Here is a 15,081-nt window from a genome sequence, read left to right as displayed (position 1 = left end):
ATGCGTCATGCTCCCTACATCTCATCTCTGAATCATGACGGCATTCAACAACTCAGATCTTGCTCATTCCAAGAGCCAATGGAATAATCCAAGACTAGCATTTCACACAGCGCCCCCCAAACCACCACAATAAGCCAGGGCTACTTGTTAACCACCCTAGCAGCAGTGTAAGCACGTGCAGAAGGGCTACTGAAATGCCACTTACCTTGCGAGGCTGATCCGAGCCTTCTGCCCCCCACTCAGCGTGGCCCCCCGATCTCCTATCACAGTGAGATCTCCAGCCTCCAAAAGCTGCAAATCCTACATGGAGACAGAAAAGACAGAGGGAGGGAGCTTGAAACGTGCTCTACTGCCCTCCTCCACTTGGAGCATACTTCTTCAGACACGGATCAGCAGCCGTGGGCATATGCCACAGAGACTAAATTGTAACCTGAAATCTTTAAAAAAAAAAAAAACCTCCTGGAGTTTTATGTTTGTTTTCACTTTTTGCACAACGTTTATGCATTTCACCATTTTAAAAGATATTTATTGAACATTGACTTTATGTCCGGCATGGTCTAGGCACAGTGGATTCAGCAGTGAGGAACACTACGTTTCCACAGTGGGAGACTGACTGCGGGAAAATGAATCGAGTGCAAGTACAGAGCAAAAGCAGCAGCTTAGGGGAACAGAGAGTGAAGCAGGGCAAGTGCATCTTATACGGGGATCTCAAAGGGCTCTGATCAGAGGGGGTGTGAGTCACTGCCTATCAGAGATGAGGGTGGGTCTAAGATCAGGAGCAAGTGCAAAGGCCATGGGGTACACACACCCCAAGGCACTTGAGGACTCTCAATCGAGCCTCAGAGCCCAAGCAGTGTGGACGGGGGCAGCGACTTAGGCAGGAGGGTCCCTGGATTCAGTCCCAGGGAAGTGGGGGAGAATGATGGGACCTGGCTCAGGTTATTAAGGCATCACTCTCGCCTCTTTGTGGGAAACGGACGGTAAGGGGGCAGAGGTAAAAGCAGGATGCATTCTGGGAGCGCCTCACAGTAACTGGGCATGAGACGACGACGACTAGGGCCAGAGCAGGAGCAGCAGAAATGGAAAGAAGTGGCCACATTCTGGACAAACTTTGTAGGTAGTGCCTATAAGGCTGCAGACAGCGTGGACGTAGGTGGTGGCAGGACAGGAGGGCTGTGTCGTTTCTGGCTGGGGAAAGGAGAAGAGCAGGCTCACCACTTCCTGAGCTGGGGAAGACGACAGATACAAGTTTGGGATATTTCAGTTATGGGCAAGCTGAGATGCCCATTGATGATGTCAAGTTGCAGCTGGGTATGCAAGTCTGAAGGTCTGTGCTAGGGGTACAAACGTGGGAGCAGGCGGCACATGATCTCTTGTAAAGCCCAGGACTTACTTAATCAAGGAGTAAGTGTGCCTTAACTAGCTGTTTTGCTAATCTGGACCTCAGCTTCCCACTTTTAGAGAAGGGATAACATCTGCCCTATATCTTCACAGTGACATTTAAGGCATAGTGGCAGAATGGCAGACAAGACCTGGACAAGAAATAAGAGCAGCCTGGGTGAGAAAACCCAATGGGAGAGGAACAGCATGTGTGAGGGACACTGAGCAGATCAGCTGGACTCAGTAGCTGCTTGTTCCACCCAAGCCAGGAAAATCCCGAAGCCAAGGATAAGAAGCTCTGATCTGAGAATCTATCAAAAGTTATATTTGAATGTTATTTAAGAAATAAATGCACAAACTACAGTACCAGGGCAAAAAAAAAAAAAAAAAGAATAAGAAAGATAACAAGGACATATTCAAATTAACAGGAGAATGATCACATTTAAGTTATAAGTATTATATTAGAAATCTTAACTTAGATTGCCTATAGTGATCACAGGATAGATCCTGGCAGATGTAGAGCTTGGGGGGAGTTTCTTATCTGCCAAACCTCACAAGCATCAGCCTAGGACACATAGCAACTGTCCTGTATCTGGATAAAGCCCTCACTTCTTTCTCTGCTTTGGCAAATCTGGGAAGAGAGCAAGTGGTACACTGGAATCTCCATGATAAGCAAGTCTTCGACATCCCTACGTCTCCTCTGCTTTTGGGCAAAATGTGCTGGACAAAGAACAACAACTCAACTCAAGGATACTGTGAGACAGAAGAGTCCATGTGTGAACAGCCTCTATCAGTGGAGAAAGGGATGCATTAATTGTAACTTGTTATTGGTGTCTGACACATATTTTCTAATCAACAGTGGGACTGGACTGATTCATAGTGTGGATCACAACATGCAAAGCACACCACCAAAAGGAGAAGCGAGGAAGACCAACTCCATCGGAGACCATTCTCAAAGGCCCACAGAGACTCTCAAGCACACACAGTCCCCTGCATCAAACAGCAGGAGCTCCAGGCCTTTGTTCACAGCTTTTCTTCCATTTGGAACTGCCCTTCCTGTCATGGCCTGTCATACCCTACCCATCCTTCCAGGCCCAGCTAAAGCACTCTCGTCCGTGAAACCAGCTCCAAGTTTCCCAAACCAGAAGCCATCTCTCTTTCTGCTGGGTTACCAAGACTCTGTATTTCTCAGAGCTGAACTGACCTGTATCAGGTGAAAGGAAGAGATTACTCTCTCATGAAAATTCACTGTTACTTCACATTATTTTTCACTAAGTTCAGGAGGTTAATACCATCTCTTGCTTTTGGTTTTCATGAAAAACAGTGAGGCATTTTAAGATAGGTTCCCAGCCTTATACACACTGTTGACTTGGCCTCTGTTTCACCACTGACAGTCTTTGCAAAGTGTTTTTTTAGCTTTACTGCCTTGATTTTATGTTGTTTTGTTTTCCTTCTCAAAACAGCACCACATTGTAGTATAGCAAGCTTAGCCACATTCTAGAGAAAGCACTTAAGATCCACTCTTTCATTTGGCACAGGTAGGGAATGAGGAATGGGCTCTCTCTGAGATGGACAGTAGGACTTGGGGTGTGCTGTTAACTCTGCAAAGCATTTGTGGACAAGCCTCAGATGAGAAAAACATATCAGAGAATGTGCAGTAAAATCTGAGTCAGGCTAACTTCCTAACCATGATTTTCTGGTTTGGTTAATGGGAAAAACCTCAGCTGAACATGTATCACATTTCCTCCCAATGAAAGGGAAGCATTCTCACCCACGTTAATTACTTCTCAGTTAAATTTAACCAATTATTTCATTTACAACAGCTTCCACTGAAAAGCAGACCCATGAACTAGGGAGTAGCCAGGAAAAGGCCACCCTGGTTTGATGCCATCTGGCCAGAAAGATCAAGGGCACTTTAGCAATGGTAGAAATGTCCAGTAAAAAGACCACTGAGCAGACTTGAAATAGTAAGGACCAGACATGAGCCCTGGCAAATGAGGGCTGGACCCCCAAAATCAAACAGCAGGAGCTCCAGGCCTTTGTTCACAGCTTTGCTTCCATTTGGAGTTGCCCTTCCTGTCATGGCCTGTCAATACCGTACCCATCCTTCCAGGCCCAGCTAAAGTACTCTCTTCTATGAAACCAGCCCTGAATTTCCCAGACCAGAAGCCATCTCTCTTTCTACTGGGTTACCAAGACTCTATATTTCTCAGGAAGGGCCTGCCTTATTCTGCTTCAAAATTTGTATGCGTGTGTACAACTTGTCTCCCCATTAATCAGAGCCTGGACTCTAAGATCTGTGCACCAGGCACAGTTCTGGATGCCTGATATGGACTCTCTCTGAGTCTCACAATATGCTGCAGAGTATTAGCCTCATTTCACAGACGAGGAATCTAAGTGACATTACATAATAGGTCTGGGGGCTGTCAGCTTTAAGTGGAAACTGTTAGGATCTTGAACTATGCTCATCTCAGTTCATAGCCTTTTACTCTTCCACATCACGTTGGGTTACTGAAAAATATATTTAAAACAAAGGCAATACTAAAATAACTGAAGACTTGAAGGACTCTCTATCTACACACAGAAGTATTAATAAACTTAGTCCCCACATTTAGATTACCCTCACATGTCCCTTTTGTACTCATGATTTCCTATTTCTTATTATATCATAGGCAAGTAAAATAGTTATCCCAACTGAGAGATGGAAAAGAACAATCATTATTCCATAACAGCCACGGCAACCTAGAGAAAATGTCCAGGATGGCAGGAATGTGTAAATATGAGAAGAAAGTATAAGCCTGTGGCCACCCCAGAGGGGTTTGCAAATTGAAGTGACCTATGTGGGAATATATTAAACTCAAACTTACCAAGGCTATAACTTTGAATATGTACTGCCTAAGAATTCTAAAAAGAGTTACAATGGTAAAAGATGACATGCAAATGTTAAATATATCACTTATCTTAGAGTGACAATATTTTCTTGATGATTTACATAATGTACTACATGTAAAACACCTATATAAATACCAACTCAAATAATGGAGATATATTCATATATTCAGATATAGTCAGATCTTCAGATATACATTCAGATTTTATGGATGTGATTTATTCAAAATTGACTTCTCTTATAATTAAGAACTAATTAACTCAACATTATTCTAACATTTACAGGGTGCTTAAGTCTTCAGAAATCAGGTACTTTTCAACCATTATTGCATTTCATCATCAAAATTTTATGAGTTTGATAGTATTATCTCCCTTTTACAGATTTAGAAACTGAGCCTTTGTAGGGGTCACTTACCCAAAAGCCACTCCTAGGGAAAACAGAAGCTGAGACTCCACCCCAGAGCTGCCCACCTCCAGGCCTTATGGTTTCCCCAAGACCCACCCAAGTGCTGACGTTATGACACTGTTTCCTGAATTACAGTCCGTACCTTACTACGTCACTTTGAGTGCCTCATCAGCCTAAGATGATATGGTTAAGTGTCATTGCTTCTTATCTCCCTACTTTATTTCAGAAATGTTTTTTGCTCAGTGAATCAAAGTTTGCTTCCACTATATTTAGTATAATACATCTAGTTGCTAGTAATACATATAATACAAGAAATGTTGCGTCTTTCTGCTTTTTTTTTTTCCTCCAGGATTTTTAGTGGGGAACAATGTCAGGAGAAGTTTCTACGTTATTTAAATGCACGCATTTTAGAGAAAAGAGCTGGAATAGGAACAAGGGCTACCACTTAACCGAAAACCTACTGTGTTTACATTTTACAGGCACCACCTACCTTCCTTACTGTGACCCCATGCCCGCCCACCCCACTGGATAAGAAAGGAAACTAAGACAAAAGCTGGACTGTTTCTCTTCAAGACCAGGCCTTTTCTACCACACATACAGTCTCTGAATCTACAGGCACCATCGTTCCAGAATGCCCTTATCATCTGTGGCCACCTTATGCCCGTCTGGTGACACATGGATTCCAAAAGGAGACTAGCAAAGGATCTCCTAACTCATTAAGTGGTTCCTGGCTTCTTAAGGCCTTTGCCAACCCCCTGCTAAATATAATTATCAATGGCATTTCAGAACCTCAGCAAAACCTCCTGGAAATCTTCCAACCCAATTTCCTTAGCAGATGTGAGAGGCCCCAGCAGGTAACAGGGCATGTCCAAAGTGACAGCAGACAAGTGACAGAGCTGGAACCAGGACTCCACTCTTTACTTCTTCTCCACCCTAGGACTCCCTTTCTGCCAAGGAAAGAAAGAGCAGGGGCCCCAACTCCACATCCCTAGGCCATGCAGCAGAACAGGGTGACAGGCCATGTTCATAAACATCAAGCCATGAAAAGCATCGCTGTGCAGCCCAGCCCTGCAGGGCCCCTGACCCCACAGTCTGTGCCACGCAGAACATTGCCAATGCATGGGCCCAGTCAGCCCATACGGCATGGCAATGGAAAAACGCTGAATGGCAGCCACTGTCCCAACACCTGCTCTTCTCCAGAGACGTCCAAACGCTGGGGAGAAGAAAGGCAGGGCTCTGCCATTACCAGAAATGCAAAAAAAACAGCCAATCACCGGCCTGGGTCTTTGCAGTCCAATCTGGGTATCAGTAGGCGAACTTGATTCAGGTAAAGAGGAAATGTCTGAGCTCTGTTTATTTTGCACCCACCTTCCCACCTTCCTCAATCACCCAATTTTATAAATAGCTCTTCCTTATTAACTTCCTCCATTGAGAGGCAGTATGACACCAGGGGAAAGCACGCCATCTAGAGTCATGCAGAATCTGAACTTGAGCTGTAAATATTCAGGTGAGTGATTCCGTCTCTCTAAGACTCGGTTTACCAGCTAGAAAATGAGGATGGTAACATCGAAGACACTGGTAAAAGATTAAAACTATATTATACACCTTTGTGCGCCCATACTTGTGTGAAAGAAATGATTAAGCACATAGTAGTTATTATCAACACGGCCTTACATTTGCTTTCTCCCTTCTTCTCATATACAGAATATATCACTTAAGAACAATCTTGCTCATTACTACTAACTTGATGTCATTTCTGGAAACATATAATCTCTCATTAACAATAACCAAAAGGAAGAAATAGAAGCCGATTAAACAAGCAATTAAGTTCTGTCCTCATCGTCTTAAATCACTACTCACTTGGTCTGATATAACCAATGATGTCCAAACCACTGTTCAAGCAGAAGGTCCTATTTCCTCACAAAGCTGGTTTTGTGCCTTCAAAACCGCACCTCTGAAATCTGTCCTGACCTTTTCCACACAGTATAAAAGAACAGTCGGATGTCCGGACTGCATTGAATAGAGAGCCCAGGGAGAGCCTTTTAATGCTATTATTGACTGATTTTTATAACCCAAAGAGTATGTATTTATCAGTACTTACTGTTTTCTTTTGTTTTGGTTTTTTTGCTAAATTATATTTTCCTATCACGGAAGGTTAGTTTTCATCATTCATTCATCAATTTTATTGAAATCCCAACGCACAATTACAATTTTACCTTGCCATTTTCTGCAAAGCTAGATGTCATTTCTGAAAACAATCTCTCCCCTAGAGCAATGATGTACTATTACAGAAATTTTAAAACATTCCCTTTTCTTTAAATAGTAAGTTACATTTACGTAAACATGTTTCTTTACATTTTCTTTAAATAAAAAGTTACTGTAAAAAACAAAGTGGAGAGGGAAACCTGTAGACTGAAAGGGACCTAGAAGCCGAACCAACCAAGCGTGGAGGGTGGACCTTCTGTGGAGTCAGAGGCAAACAACGTAGGAAGATTTCCTAGTGAGATCACCAACGGAATACAGGCGCTGCCTAGCCCATGGTGATAATAAGGAATTTCGGTCACTTTTCAAGAGTGGTTATGTGGTGTTATTTCCAAAGGCGTTCTTATCCTTTAGAGAAAACTAGTAACATATTCTCAGAGGAACTAATCTGAGGTCTAGGATCTGCTTCGGATATGTGGGGTGAGGGGTGGGGAGAGCAGAGGCAGGGGCGCCCAAACAAGACTCGCCTCCAGCTGACAAGCTTGAAAGTGGGGGATGGGCCCATGAGGGAGAGTTAATTACACTGTTCTCTCTACTTTTGCAAAGTTTTGCAATTTCCCATTAAAAAAAAAAGGTTAACTTTACCCACCCAATAAACAAATAAATAAATAGAGACCGCTTTCTGTGAATGTCATTATCATATTGGCATTAAAGCAGCAGTGTGTGTGTGGGCACATGTGGTGGATTTACCCACGAGACCAGCTTAAAGTATTAAATAACATTCAGAGATCTTTGAAAAGAAATGAATAAACCTTGTAGTTTAAACCAACACTCCTAACAGTATCATTTGAAATTCACAGATAGCAACTCAAAAGTGATCACTCACCTTTCTCAAAGCGCAAGCCTTTATTACGTTTTCATATCGTTCCTTTTCGTATTTCTTCCCAAATAAAATATTACTCCTCACAGTTCCCGAGAACACCCAGGGCTGCTGAGAAACATAGGCGATTCTTCCTTGCACGCTGACCAGCCCCTGGCTCGGCGGCAGTTCCCCCAGCAGGGCACTTAACAGCGATGACTGCAACAGACGGTAAACAAGCACGTGTGCACAGGCGACCCACAGGCCTGAGCGAGCCGCTGCAATACAGCCTCCTCAGCCCCGGGGGTTTGATGAACCTTATGGCTCTTTTGTTTAAAATAGGATGCAAACGAATATTCATATTTGACCTGATTGTTTATAATTCATAATGCGTTATCAAAACCGAAAGTTTCTGTGATGACTGCCCTTGTACTGTTCACCATGTAAGAACTTATTCACTATGTAAGAATTTGTTCACCATGTAAGAACTTGTTCGTTATGCTTCAGAAGATTGGAGACTGACGAGAATTAGGCTTGAGATGGATTAATGATTGTGCATTGAGCATTGACCCCCCTATACAGAATTTTATTGTTGTTAACAACCATTTGATCAATAAATATGAGAGATGCCCTCTCAAAAAAAAAATAGGATGAAGTACAGCCACAGAAGTTGCAATAAAAAAAATTGAAATTAACACTATTGGTCAAAGTCAACTACTGGTTGATAAGGAATATTAACAAGAGTGTAACAATCTACTCTGCCCAAAGAGTTTCCTCTGGATCCAATGCTATATTCAACAAAGACTGAGAATGTTTAATATTCCTAATTAAGCTGCTCAGTTTGATATATGGTACAGAGCTGATGTTTAAGGCAGTTCATCCTGCGTCCAGGTATCCTTTCCTCGACAAAATACTTGTTCTTAAAAAGCTATGAATAAACCTATCCAATGCACCAGGAAAGATTATTATTCAGAGGATCTCTGAAGTGAGCATGTTTCCAAAGGGCAAAAATCCATCATAAATAATCACTTACACATCTACACATGGATTTCTGTACTTTGTTATTTTAGAATACATGAAGCTAAACATGCAGGTATATTAACTTCAAGTCTTTTACAACTCACAGACATGGCGTGCCCGTGCCTGCCACCAGGGAGCTTATACCTGAGCTGACATAAGCCGTCTGCATATCTGTCTTGCCCAGAACCTGGTCGCTGCTGGAGGGTGAAGGTGCTAGGGTCTTGCTCATGTCTGTATCCTTTGCTCCCAGCACAGCACTACGTACACAGCTGTACTTGTACAAGAGGTGTGTGTGGACAGGACTTACACACCTGATATGAGGAGGTGTTTAAAGCTTTCCAGAAAAGCCTTTACAACGTCCAGACCCCCTGTAGGGTCTGCTTAGTTCCCATTTTCTCAGTCACTCTGTCCTGAAAAATAGAGGTCATGTAAATACTTTCCTTACTGAGATGGCCAACTTCCAGAGGAGCAAGTTTGTGACTGCTCAACCCAAAGCACCAAAACGGAAAGATCATAGGCATTAGCCAGATGGATTCGGCCACGCAACCTTCTTGCAAATACATGCCCCATGGAACACACTTTGAGAAACGCTGCTCTAGATAAACCTAGTTCAAAACTGAGTATACATGGCCCAACCCAAAGAAAATATGGGAGGCGGGTGCACTGCATGGACCCACCAAGAGGCATTATGACTTACCTTTCCTGCTCCCACAGGTCCGATTACAGCTAACAGCTCACCGGGTCGGACAGTGAAGGAGAGGCATCGTAGAGTTGGCGTTTCCAATGCCTACAAATCAAAGTTTACAGAAGTGCGCCCATTTCAATAAAGTAACACAAATCACTTCAACGAGTGGAGAACATAATAGTCTTTGCTATGTGAACATAACCCACACTATCTCCTTCCTGTTTTAAGATACTGTGTCCTGGGGCGCTTACATCTAGTACTTCTGTAGGGGCTTGAAGCAGCTTTCGTTGCCTTCAGAAAGACCCGTTCTTTCACCAAATTTCCTTATGAAGAACACCTTTGATCACCCACACAATTGAAGTAGTAGAAATGATATGGCACCTTCTTGAAATGAAACTTCTCGGCACACACAAACAGTAAAATAATTAATAGAATATTTAGAATGGGAGGTTTTTTAAAGTGTTCATTAGGCCCTTTGGTTTTAATCTTCTATTTCATTAATGTCCAGCAGGTGGCAGCAAAAGTACACAGTAGGCCTAAAACCTTTGTTAAAATAATTTGAATCTCCGTAAGGCTCATCAAGCAAGATTTGTTATATTATAATATCACTCGTGGCAAATAAACCCCTGTAAATGTTGGCCAAGGCTATAACCAGAGCTCAAATTTAAGACCACCAACAAAAAAAATAAAGATAAAAAATTAGTGTCATATCATGGACCAAGGTGATGAAGTCTCAGTTTTAAGCCTATACCATGCATTGCCTGTCCTGGCTAAACAGGAACAACACGGTGTTTCTACTGTAAGAAAACACGGAGGTATGTGCTGTAGCATAGCATGTAACACGTGGAAGGAAGGAGAAAGTAATCATGCTAATCAAAAGCTGTATTATTCTTGAACAGTCTATTCATTCTAGGAGAAAGAGTTAAGGGTATGTGCATGTTTTTACATACAGTAAGTGATAAGAAAAGTACATTCTCAATAATGCAGTTTTTAAAAAGTTCAGCTTTACAGTTTCTCAGTTCAGCTTATTCTTTAAGAGATCAAACCAAATTCACTTCTTTATGGAACTTTCAAACATTAGAAAATCAACTGATAGAACTGAAGTGTGCTGGAGAAGGAAGAGCATTTAGCAGAGCAGGTACACCGGAAGGTTTCCTTTTCCCACCCAATGACAATCCACACTTTGAATGATCTTTTACACACAAGTACAATAAGTATAAATAAGTAAAAGAATGGTTTTAAATCAAGATTACAGAACCTTCATAGGATCCCCAACTATAAGAACTTTCGGCCAAACCCAAACATCAAAACTGTCAGAAGAAAATGGATAGGAACCATTAACAGCAAAGTTAAAAGAGCTCCTATTGGGGGACAATCCTGAAATTAGAGGCTTTGTTCCCGTCCTTACAATCTCCACTTGCATCTCCCACGGAATGCTTCTGAGGGTCCTCAGCACATGGCCCTGGGGCTGAAGATCGAGCATATGTAGTTGAGTCCTAAACCCTTCTTCAAAGGACCCTCATAAGCGGCTGGTACACATTCAGAGAAATGATCTTCCATATGCGAGAAAAACAATCAAGAGCTAAACAGAGGCAATGCAGCCTTCCGAATTGTAGAAAAGGATTCTTCAAAAATGAACCTCTGGCTAACTGAAGGGCAGAAAAATGTATACAGCAGCTGTTCTGAGCACCGCTGCATGGACAACCATCAGGTGATGGGAGAATTTAATCCGACTTCAGATTAAACCCACGGATAATCTAAAGAAGCTGAGTGCGCCGGCTGGGCTAACCCTTCCCACAAACAAGGGCACTTTCTGGACGTGAGCTACATAACCGCTCTACATCTCAAGTGGAACAGGATCATTAAGATGCCTGGAAGATTAAAAGCACCACAGGAAAAATAAAAGGCCTGGGTCATTTTCTCAATGAAAAATTTCTCTGGAAATAATTTAGTAAGTGGTCACATACTAAAATAATGAGAATTGCATTTAATCACACACACAAAATAGCCCCAGATTTTATAAGAATTATAAAAGCCACCGATAAGAAGCTGGATTTTAATACAGAAACTTTTTTTAAGCTTCTCCACTCCTTTTTTCCGTGTCTAACAACTAGTTGCTATTTTATTACCTTTGACTCAGTTATGACTACAAAATAATAGGCCACATGCAAACATCAGCTTCCTGTCACCACACCTCACAGCTCCTTGTCTGTCCTGGAGGGAGAGGGAGCTCCCTTCCCTGCTCAGGCTTCAGGATGGGGCAGTGCCGCGGCGTGACCAGAAGGGGGCAGCATGCGCCAGCCAGGGACGCCGCGGCGGGGCCTTCCTCCCCGGATACCCTGTCTGGGCAGACGCGGATGCAAGGATCGTGGGCTGGGCCCTCATTCTGTGCCAGGCACTATCTAGGCCCCAGGAGCGCAGCAGTGAACCACACGGATGAAGCCCTTCCCCAGGGAGATTTAGAAGCTCCCACTGGATCCTAAGTTGTACAGCTCAGAGAGTGAAACCCCGTCAAAGTCCAATCATTTCATGAATGAGACTGGGGTCAATGAGACAACCTTCCCTGCCTACCCACCTGGCTGAGTGGAGCTAGTTAGAGTCCAGGCCTTTCTCCTACCTCCCAGCACAGCATGTGCTTCATTGTGCCTCAGCCTCCCACCAAAACTCCCAATGTTTGAGCCCCTCCCTGACCCAAGGGCTCTCTGATCCACGATCTAACCTAAAAGGCCCTAATTACCCCTAGCATGGGTCCCAATCCATGCACAGACAAGGCCAGGACAACAGATGGGGTGCTCTGCACAAGGCAAGCTGTGAAAATGGGGACACGCTATTAAGTTCCTGGAGAAGACCAAAACAGCTTTTACAATGTGGCGCAGTTTGGTGCAAAAGAAATTTGGTAACAGCTCCTAGGAAGTGTGTGTTAGCTACCTCAGTGCTTTATCTAACTCACCAGCATTCACAGAGGGTACGTCTTTATAATGGAATTTTAAGGGTGCTTTCTACAGGTGCGTGAAGTGTATTGTGATGAGAAATACCAAACAGTAGGAAATCTGTAGGAAGGTACAAAGTGTGGGGTCGGTAATGCGCCTGCATGAGCTTCCACGTGCAGAGGTGCAGTGACGTGTTCTGTGCAAAGAAGCAATGATGAGATGGCAGGCAGACACGAGGCAGGTGGCACGACACTTAGAGTCACAGGCGTGAAAAGACAGGAAGTCTACAGAGTTTGGACACGTGCACACTGAGAAGGCAGAGGCGGAGTGGAGGTGGGAAGAGGGGGCCAAGCACCAGTGCGCTCTCAGCCCCACTCCTCCGCTTCCCTTGCTATGCTCAGAAGCACCGGCTCCGGCAAACTTCCAAGCCAACTCCAGTTCAGCCCTGGAGCGCACCGTCTGAGGTCAGGAGGCAGGAGAGGCGAGATGCTGGCACCCACCAGCACCTCCAGTGGCTGCCAGCAGCCTTCTGCCATGGCCGCGTCACCTCCATGGTGCCCAAGTCCGTGCCTGCTGCACAGCCCCAGAACAGATGTGGTCCCACTCCTGCCTCCTGCCAGCAGCCAGCCTCCTGGGCTCGGATCCTGCCAGGCAACCCTCTGCTGAAGGCCACCTCCTCCCTGTGTCCCTCCAGCCCCAGGCGGGAGTGGCTTCCTGCCACTGTTAATCTCTGGGTTGCCTCACCCACCCCTGCTGCCTTCTTTGCTCTTTTTTAGCTCTTTCATCACCTGCAAAACTAATTCCCTGTATGAAATCCCCTCTCCCGTGGTGTGGGTCCTCTTTGCCTGCCTAAGCCGCACGGCCGCACCGGGGTCCGCAGAGCAGCACGGAAGCAGGCAAGGGCAGCATTTCAGCTGCTGATGAAGGGGTCTGCGGTGATTCTGCAAGTTTGAGAACTAAGAGTGGTCTCTGTTGTTCTTCCGGTTTGCCTAAATGTCAGAAATAGACCAACTGTTGGGAAATCCTGCGACCTCACCTTCTCTACCTGTCAGCTGGCCGCACAGTGAACACCTGTAGTTGGAATTACAGGCACTTACCATGGCCTCCACCCTGCCCCCCAAACTGGAATGGGGTGCCTCACCTACCTCAAAGATCCGAATCATAGGCCTCACTCAATATGTAAGAAGATGGTTTGATAACATCAAGGTAAAAAATGTCAAGATAAAAAATGTACAGTGATTCCCCAAAGTCTCTCGTCTGTAACAACTTAATGTCTGTGTTAGTTAACCCATTCCATACGGTAGCACTTGTCTGTCCAATCCTGAAAATTCTAGCATCACAAACTTACACACTTTCAGTTCACAATGTGGTAATACTTTCAAAGTCCTCTTGACAATGAGATAAAGAACAACATAACAAATACATTACGCTGATTTCATTCTTAACCTCTATTAATTATAAACCTTATTCCTAATTTGAGAATTTTTATAACATAACTTTCAATAAAGGTGGAAGTCACATTTCATACTCAATAAAATCTCAAAATTCTCTATAAAATTTATGTCACCAGTTGTCTTGGCAGTCATGATCTTGTAATGGAGGAATTATTACCTTATCCCAAAAAGCAGTAAGATCTTGCACATGCACTATCGGTTTACCATCTGATGATGGCAGGTGAGGGCTGCTCTGCGGTATCTCATCAAGTAACAGAAATTTCTACAGGAAAAGGAAAAACACATAATGTTTAATCTGCAGGAAAAACACAGGCAAAAATAACTGCTTTCCTGGGATTTGCAATATTACACTTATACTGCCTATCTAGTATTTAAAGTATTGGTTCACATCAGAAGATGCTACATACTGTAGTTCATGGCTGTAAGGCCATCTTTCTCCATGAGGGTACTGGTTTCTGTCTAATGAGAAAACACAGCTCCAAACTTGAACACATTTAGAATCTGGACATTCTACTGTTTTATTTTTGTGTCACCAACAATAAACATGAGAGTTGGTAGGAAATGATTCCTACTATGCACCAAGCACCATGCAAAATACAAGGAACACAAAGCTAAATAAAGGCCATTCCTGGGCTTTCAGAAATCAAGGTGGCACATAAGGGTAGGTGGGGAACACAAGACCAATGGCAGAAAATCCAGATGGAAACCATGGTTCTGCCCAGTCACTGGCCATGATCTTTAGCTGGGCACTTCGGGGCACTGCGCTTGGCTCCCCATGCATGTCAGATCAACATCCCTACTCATCATCAACTATCACCTAAGTCATCATTCTAAGAAAATGCTCTGTAGTATCTCATCAAGTACCAGTAATAGTTTCTCATCTCTTAAAGAATATTTTACTAGCATATTTTTGACGATCACTTGTCTTTTCTTAGTTAAGTACTCTCTCCTCGACAGCAAGAATGGGCGTATCTTCCACTTCTTGCTATTTTCCACACTAGTCAGCAGCTACTCGGTGCAATTTCACTGAGTAAAAGAAAGGCCTGTGCCCATCACAAATCTAAGGCAATCGTGCGTAGGAAAACTTCTTGCTCTGCAAATGCTAGACATATTTCAGTGAGGAAAGCTGCAGTGGTACCGAAATTGAATGAACAACTGAGACCACTCAAAACTTTGTATATGGCAGAGACCATGGGCTTTTCTCAAAAGCTGCTCTCATTCTTCTGCGGTAACACAACTCCTGATTTTTAGCTGAT

The 15,081-nt window shown here is 43.7% G+C and overlaps 1 protein-coding gene across 2 annotated transcripts in view; it reads right to left on the bottom strand.

Annotated features, from left to right (window-relative positions):
* Positions 1–15,081, bottom strand: part of ABCC4 (ATP binding cassette subfamily C member 4 (PEL blood group)) — a 228,747-nt gene that overhangs the window by 138,968 nt on the left and 74,698 nt on the right. For both annotated transcript variants that reach the window (XR_012121003.1, XM_073212444.1), the window contains exons 9-12: positions 13,983–14,087; positions 9,454–9,543; positions 7,764–7,955; positions 206–300 (exon numbers count right to left, since the gene is read on the bottom strand). Coding sequence is in view for 1 of the 2 variants with exons in the window: in XM_073212444.1 (XP_073068545.1) it covers positions 206–300; positions 7,764–7,955; positions 9,454–9,543; positions 13,983–14,087 (482 nt within the window). In the remaining variant the exon portion in view is untranslated. The remainder of the gene's footprint in view (positions 1–205; positions 301–7,763; positions 7,956–9,453; positions 9,544–13,982; positions 14,088–15,081) is intronic.

This window comes from Manis javanica, chromosome 9 (genome assembly GCF_040802235.1).
Source record: "Manis javanica isolate MJ-LG chromosome 9, MJ_LKY, whole genome shotgun sequence".
Lineage (NCBI taxonomy): Eukaryota > Metazoa > Chordata > Mammalia > Pholidota > Manidae > Manis > Manis javanica.
The sequence above is the reverse complement of the archived record's forward strand: the minus strand, read 5'-3'. Positions and strand labels throughout refer to the sequence as shown.